Raw genomic sequence first — 7,867 nt, 5'->3', positions numbered from 1 at the left:
GCCTCAAATCAGTTATATAGCATGGTTTTTGGCTATTGTTCTTGGAAGTCTAGCCATGAGCTAGTCCCTGGTTGAGCTGAGATTTGAATACAGATTGGTTTATTTCCAAAGCCCCATTCTTAATAGTTGCATTATATTCCCCATTTTTCCAGTTCAAAAGAATGTGGTGATCTCAGGGCTGGCCTGGTGGCATAGTGGTTAAGTTTGCATGCTCCACTTTGGCAGCCCAGAGTTGCATCTCTGGCACGGACCTACACACCACTCATCAAGCCATGTTGTGGTGGTGTCCCATATACAAAGTGGAGGAAGATGGGCACAAATATTAGCTCAGGGACAATCTTCCTCACAAAACAAACAAACAAAAAATACGTAGTGATTTCACATATAACTTCAGCTGAAAATCTGACAGGGACTCTGGGAGTTGGGGGGACTGATTTCCCTGGATGTGTTTAACAAACAAATATTCCTCTGGGGCAGCATAACAATTCCTACAGGAGAAATTAGTTCAAGCACTACACTCACACATTGTAACCTGGTTCTTCTTCTTTCTCTCTTCCCTGTGCCTAGAGGGGCATAGGATGAATGCTCGATGGCATTCCCTTTCTTTTTTTTTTTTAAAGATTTTATTTTTCCTTCTCCTCCCCAAAGCCCCCTGGTACATAGTTGTATATTCTACCTGTGGGTCCTCCTAGTTGTCCTACGTGTGATGCCACCTCAGCATGGCCTGATGAGCAGTGCCATGTCCACGCCCAACATCCCAACCAGCAAAACCCTGGGCCACAGAGGCGGAGCACATGAACCCAACCACTCGGCCACAGAGTCGGCCCCCCTTTCATTTTTACAGCTCCTTAACCTCTGGGGAAAAACTGGATGTGGGTGTATTGGTTAGGGCAATGCTAATTCTGTAACAAACAAGCCCCAACCTTTCAGTGGCCGATCACACACAATAGTCCAAGGCCAGTGTTCCTAGTCAGCTCTCCTCCTGGTGGTGATTCAAGGACCTAGGCTCCCTTCCTCCTGTGGCTCAGCCTTTCCCCAGGGCCTCACTATCCCAAGCAGAAGAGGAGAAAGGCAGCATTTTTTAACCTCCTTGTCTGGCAGAGACACACACATCCTTTGGTCACATTCTGTTGGCGAGAGTTAGTCACACAAGACCCCATGGAGATGCCAGGGGAGCTGAGAAATGCAGCCCTTGGCTGGCAGCTCCTTTCCAGTAACATCTCTGTTCCATGGACAGTGGGGGACAAGCGGGAATGTTTGGTAGATACTTAACGTTTTCTGCCATGGGGAGCTTGCACTTCTTCCCATTCAAGGAAAGACGCTTACTTGTCCAAATGGAAGAGAGGCAAGCGAAGTGTACTCCTCCGTTTCTTCACAGCCACAAGCTGAAGTCTGATGATCTCAAGCCAAAGCCAGTGCCCTGAAGACTTAGGCTGAAACAGAGCTGAAGACCATCAGCTTCTTAGAGAAGTTCACTACCTTTTCATTTTGTTGGAGACATGTAACTTCTGTCTTTTAAATGAACTGGATAGCAAAAAAGAAAAATGTGTTCATGTTTTCTAGGTAGGGAGTCTGTTTATTTGAATATTACCACAAACAAAGCAATGTACATATCCATCAAAAGGGGAATTGTCAATTAAATTATATACAACCATGATAGGGAATAATATACAGCCATTGAAAGTCACATTGCAGAGGAATGTTAATTGACACGAGAAAATATACTTAATGTGTTCGGCTGAAAGAAGCAGGTAATCAAAGATAATAATTAAACAACTACTAATCAATTATGAATTAAAATTAAAAGAATTAACAGAACTACACACTCTTATTAAAAAAAAGAGGACTGTGATAGATTGCATTATTGTTCAAAAACACTCCCTGCCTTTTTTGTATGGGCTCCTCCCCATTGAGGTCAGCTTGGCCACTGTATTTGCTGAGCAGCAGCTGAAGTGATGTGGTCCTCCAGGAGACCCGCAGGTGGAGACTGCTTCTCCATCCTGAGTCCCAGATTCATGACGGTGGAGCAAAGCTGTAGCTGACCCACCGTGGACAGGTGATGCAAGCGAGAAATAAACATTGTCATCGTAAAACATGAATTTAGCTTATCCTAAAGTGGCACAGATGCTTCTCAAAAAAATTAATGAGCATAACTGAGAGCTTGAAGCGACACGAAGGGGTTTCTTTTTATTTCGCCTCTTCAAAGAGAAACGTTTCTGTTTTTTGCTAGACCAGAAGATCTTTATTATACCATAAAAAGTATTATCTGCTAGTAGACATTCTTTTCTTCTGATAAAAAGAAAAATAATCTCAGCATGTTCTGACTGAACTTGACGTGTTCATGCTCCCAGAAGTCAGAGAGGAAGAGGCAGCGGGCAGTGCCTTAATGGGCTTCATCCTTTTCCAAGAATGCAAATAGCAATTTGAGTTCAAAAAAGAGATTCTGACAAAAATGAAAAGACCACGGCCTTTGAAATTAAATTAAAACCAGGCAGATCATAAATAGTATAAAAACCAAGGTCACAGTAATGAATTTACATATGATAGATGCATTCACAGAGTAGGTCAAACTGAAGGATGCTGTTATCAGTTTAGCCAGTAACTCAGATCCTTCATGTAACAGGTAAAATTATACAGTAATTGTAATTAAGTAGCAATGAAATTAAACGGAAAGTAAGGTAAGTAAAAGCTCATATGAGCATTCTATTGGACTTACGATATTTGTGAATAATATTAAAAGCAACTTCATGAAAAGGAACCCTCATACACTGCTGGTGGGAATGCAAACTGGTGCAGCCACTATGCAAAAAAAGTATGGAGATTCCTCAAAAAACTAAAAATAGAACTACCATACGATCCAGCCATCCCACTACTGGGTATTTATCCAAAGAGCCTGAAGTCAGCAATCCCAAAAGTCCTGTGCACCCCAATGTTTATTGCAGCACTGTTTACAATAGCCAAGACATGGAAGCAACCTAAGTGCCCATCAACAGACGAATGGATAAAGAAGATGTGGTACATATATACAATGGAATACTACTCAGCTGCAAAACAGAACAAAATCATTCCATTTGCAATAACATGGATGGCCCTTGAGAGAATTATGTTAAGTGAAATAAGCCAGCGAGAGAAAGATAATCTGTGTATGACTCCACTCATATGAGGAATTTAAAACTATGGACCAAGAACAGTTTAGTGGATACCAGGGGAAATGTGGGGTGGGGGGTGGGCACAAAGGGTGAAGTGGTGCACCTACAACATGACTGACAAACATTAATGTACAATTGAAATTTCACAAGATTGTAACCTATCAATAACTCAATAAAAAAATAATAATAAAAATAAATAAATAAATAAGGAAAAAAAAAGCAACTTCATGATTAACTGGTTATGGGAATAATAATTCAAACTTACAAGCTACACAGGAAAGGATCAGGGACCATGGTAAATTTTCCCACAATGTGTCACAGAGGGACAAAATGGTAAATCAGAAAAATTATTGCAAACACAATTGAAACATTATTATTCTTTTGTAGCAGGGGAGGTGAAAAAAACCTCTGATGAAATTTCCCCTGGCACACTGAGTGCGACTTTTGTTTGGGCAGTTGGGAAAAAGTCAGAATGAGTTAGAGAAAGACCAGAGAAGGCAATTAAAATGATCTCAGGATGGAGAGGCTATTGATGTAATGGCCAAACACGTACTTACCTACCATACGCTGAGCACAAGGTCAACATTATGAGGGGTATACAAATAATAATGCCAGTTACCATTTGCTGAATACTGTGAATACCATAGGTGACGTGCCGAGCACCTTAGTATTTGATCTATTTAAACCTCAAAACAGCACTATGTACACAGTAGGTTTTAATAGCAGAGACGGACAGCTGCTCACCAAAACTTGGTTTCTTTCCTTTCTGGGCTCACAGCTAGACCGCATTTTCCAGATTCCTTGCAGTTAGCTATGATCAAACTGTTAAAGAGAAAAAAACCCACAAAGACTAAAAATTGAGCTCTGAGTGGAAGAGAAAGCACACTGCATCCTCGGTAGGAGCAAAGGTTTTCTTAGCACTTAGCTTCAAAAAGGGACAAACTTTACAGAGCACCCACTGGGCACACACAGCACTGAATTAGATGCTTTTCATACGGGTGCAGGGAAAGTAAACCGACGTGGGCAAAGAGGAAGGAAAATGCAGCGTCTGATGTTTTTAGTCACTGAAGTCTTTCACACGTTGAAGAATGTCTGATACTAAAAAACTGGAACCCAGCCAAAAAGTTTTTTACAAAATATAACTACTCATGTTTTAAACTGCCTTCCCCATTTAGCATGTGCAATGCAATGCTTTTAGTATATTCACAGAGTTGTGCAACCAATGCCACAATCTAATTTTAGAACATTTTCATCCCCCTTAAAAAAAACTATATAACCGTTAATGGCAATTAACCCCTTTCCCTCACCATTTGTGCCCCCAGCCCCAAGCAAACACTAATCTACTCTCAGGCACTATAAGTTTGCTTATTCAGAATATTTCATATAAATGCAATCATACAACATGTGATTTATTTTGTGACTGGCTTCTTTCACCTAGTAAAATGTTTTCAAGGTTCATCCATGTTGTAGCATATATCAGTACTTCATTCTTTTTATTGTTGAATCATATTCTATTGTATGGATACACCACATTTTGTTTATCCATTCATCAGTTGTTGCACATTTGGGTTGTTTCCACTTTTTGGCTATTGTGAGTAATGCCTCTATGAACATTTGTGCACAAATTCTGTGCGTTTTCATTTCTCTTTGGTATATATTCCTAGGAGTAGAATTGTTGGTCACAGAGTAACTCCATGTTTAATCATCTGAGGAACAAGAGACTGTTTCCCAAAGTGGCTACACCACTTTACATTTCCACCAGCAACATTGGAGGGTTCCATTTTCTCCACATCCTGTGAACACTTGTTATTATCTGACTTTTTGATTACAGCCATCTCAGTGAGTGTGAAGTGGTATCTCTTTGTGGTTTTAATTTGTACTTCCCTAATGAAATGATATTGAATATCTTTTCTTGTGCTTATTTGCTACTTGTATATTTTCTTTGGAGAAAGGTCTATCCAATCCTTTGTTCACCTTTTAATTGTCTCTTTATTATTGAACTGTAATTTTTTTTGAGTTTAAAAGCATTTTATTTTTGGAAAACCTACATGACATGCTTTTTCCTTAAAAACAATGCCTCTGCTCCAAATAAATTAAGGTCAAAATAAATGAAGAGCTCAAGATGACATCAGTCCCATTTGTCTAAGTCCTGGTGTTGTGTGGATGAAAGCAGCAGCCAGTTACGACAGGTGCAGATCCAAAGTTATAGCCAAATTTGTTAACATTTTTCCATTTCTAAACCATCCTTCAAGAAAATCATATATGGCGTTACACCATCCACACAGCAGTCCAGCAGAGCAGCCATGCCATCTGGATTCATGTTTTCACCAGCAAAGAACTGGCAGTTTTTGAAATTAGCAAGGATGGGCTTCATTGGTTCCGCAGCCCCTGTCACAAAAGGTTTTACTCTTTCTGGTCTCTGTTCTTCAAGTTTGCCTTTGATTGATTTCACGGAATCTTGGTTGTACTTCTTGTAGGCTTCTTTTGTGAAGCTAGTTTCCTGCAAGTGATGGCTCATGATGAATTCTAATTTTTTAAAATATATTTTGGTACCAGTTCATTACCAGATGTACGATTTAAAAATATGTTCTCCCATTCTGTGCTTTGTCTTTTCACTTCCTCAAGAGTGTCCTTTGAAGCACAAAAGCCTTTAATTTTAAGAAATTCCAATTTATCTATTATTTCTTTTGAAACTTGTGCTTTTGGTTTTGTTGCCAAGAACTCATTGCCTAACTAAACATCATGAAGATTTACTCCTGTTTTCTTCTAAGATTTTTATAGTTTTATCTCTTACATTTAGGTCTTAAATCCATTTTGAGTTAATTTTTGTATATGCTGTGAGATGGGGGTCATATTTTCTTCTTTTTCATGGGGATATTCAGTTGTCCTAGAACCATTTGTTGAAGACTATCCTTTTCCCCACGTAATTGTCTTGGCAAGCTTGTTGAAAATCATTTGACCCTAAATGATACTGTTTATTTTTGGACTCTCAGTTCTGTTCCAATGATCTATATGTCTATCCTGTGACAAAGAGTACTAGTAAGTAATTAAGTGACTTGGAACTCTGCTCAAAACTGTTGTGGGCTTATAGCAATAATTGCTCCTAGTGATTCCTATACTTTTAGGCAACTCATCGTTTGCTTTAGAGTAAACTTTCCAAAAGTGATAAATGATAAACTCTCCCAAAAAAATCAAAGTGAATTAAGCTAAATTCCTTTGAGAAGGTTCTAAAAAAGTTCAAGACATTCTTGGGTATGGCAATATTTGAGCGAGAAATAACAGGCCTAGTTCACTCGCTCCATTGTTAACTAGAACGTCTCTCCCCTTCTCCTTAGGGACGAGCATGCTCAAAGATGATCATCGCTAAAGTTGAGAAGGGCAAAATTTCCACTCGCATCAATTATTTTCTCTCCCTTGACCAAGCGTTGCGACGTCTCTAAAAGCCACAGAAAGTCCTGTAGCCTCTAGATGTTTTTGACCACCTTTCCAGAATGCAATTTGTTTCCTACCAAAGCTGAGAAGGAGGCGCGCAGTCACGCGATTCTTGCCCAGGCCCGCTCGTCTCCGGAGCGTCGCCCAGGCCTTAGGAATGCCAGGGTCCTGTTCGCCCAGAGCGCCACAGCCGGCCTCACCGCCCCTCTGCAGCTGGGGCTGCCCCTCGGGTCTCCCTCTGTCTCCTCGCAGCGCGCTCCCGTGGCCTCGCCAAAACATGCGCACGACCAGGCCAAAGTTGCGCTTGTTTCCGCCCTCCTGGGCGCTGGCAGCGTCCATCCCGGGGCTGCTCGGCGAGCGGGCAGGGCACCCTGGGTTTTGCCCGACCGCGGGGCCCGAGGCCCCCAGCTCCCTGCGCCGGGACACTTGTCCTCTGCAGCGCGCAGTGGCGACGGCGGCTCAGAGACCCGAGGCGCCTGCGGCGGGGGAGCGCGCACAGGCGGCGCGGAGCCTGGCGGGCTGGACGGGGTGTGGCGGGGCGGAGGCCGACGCGCCGGGCACCACCCTCGCCTCGGCACATGGGCGGCGGCGGCAGCGACGGGCTCGGCTAGGGGACGCGCGGCGCAGACGCAGGCCGGGAGGACGCGGGGCTGCCGGGGCGCGCGGTGTGCGCGCGAGGAGGCGCGCGCTGCTTTCCTAGAAAGCGCCGCTCCACGCGCGGCCATGGGCTCCCTGTGGCGAGAAGTCCTCCTGGAGACCGTCCTGGGTAAGCCGAGGCCGCCCTCGCCGCGCGTTCGCGGGTGCCCGCTCCGCATGGCCCTGCCCCGGGCCGCGGCGCTTGGCCCGGGAGGGAGAAAAGCGCGCCCGGTGCCCAGAATAGAGATGCTTATCGTCCCCTGGGAATTTTGCTACGGAAGGAAAAAAACAAAAGACTCAGATTGAGGTTCCAAACCTGAGGCTTTGGCGAGGCGGGTGCGGGAGCCGGTGCGGGAGCCGGTGCTTCCCCGGCGGCCAAGCTACCCTCGGATTGCGCCCACGGGTCGCGAATTCTCCACGTGCCGCCGGCTTGGGACCGGCGCGGCTGGTACCGCCCCCTAGTACTCCCACCCGCGACCTTTAAGTTTAACTTAATAAGATTTAGTACTGAACTTTGACTTTCAGCAAGACAGGGCACCCGTCCCCGTTCCTCCGCCCCCCGTCCCCCGCGGCTGTAGGTGAGCACACAGGGCAGTAGACGCTGCTTGCGTTGGCCCGGCACAAGTGGCCTTGGTGGTCATTTGGGATTT

At 44.1% G+C, this 7,867-nt stretch overlaps 1 protein-coding gene across 1 annotated transcript in view; it reads left to right on the top strand.

Annotated features, from left to right (window-relative positions):
• The first annotated feature begins 7,230 nt into the window (after positions 1-7,230).
• Positions 7,231-7,867, top strand: part of LOC124233000 (PGAP2-interacting protein) — a 53,628-nt gene continuing 52,991 nt past the window's right edge. Inside the window, exon 1 of the mRNA XM_046650000.1 lies at positions 7,231-7,347. Within this exon, the coding sequence (XP_046505956.1) occupies positions 7,305-7,347 (43 nt within the window). The 5' untranslated portion in view covers positions 7,231-7,304. The remainder of the gene's footprint in view (positions 7,348-7,867) is intronic.

This window comes from Equus quagga, unplaced genomic scaffold, assembly GCF_021613505.1.
Source record: "Equus quagga isolate Etosha38 unplaced genomic scaffold, UCLA_HA_Equagga_1.0 146_RagTag, whole genome shotgun sequence".
NCBI lineage: Eukaryota > Metazoa > Chordata > Mammalia > Perissodactyla > Equidae > Equus > Equus quagga.
This window is presented reverse-complemented; position numbering and strand designations above follow the sequence as displayed.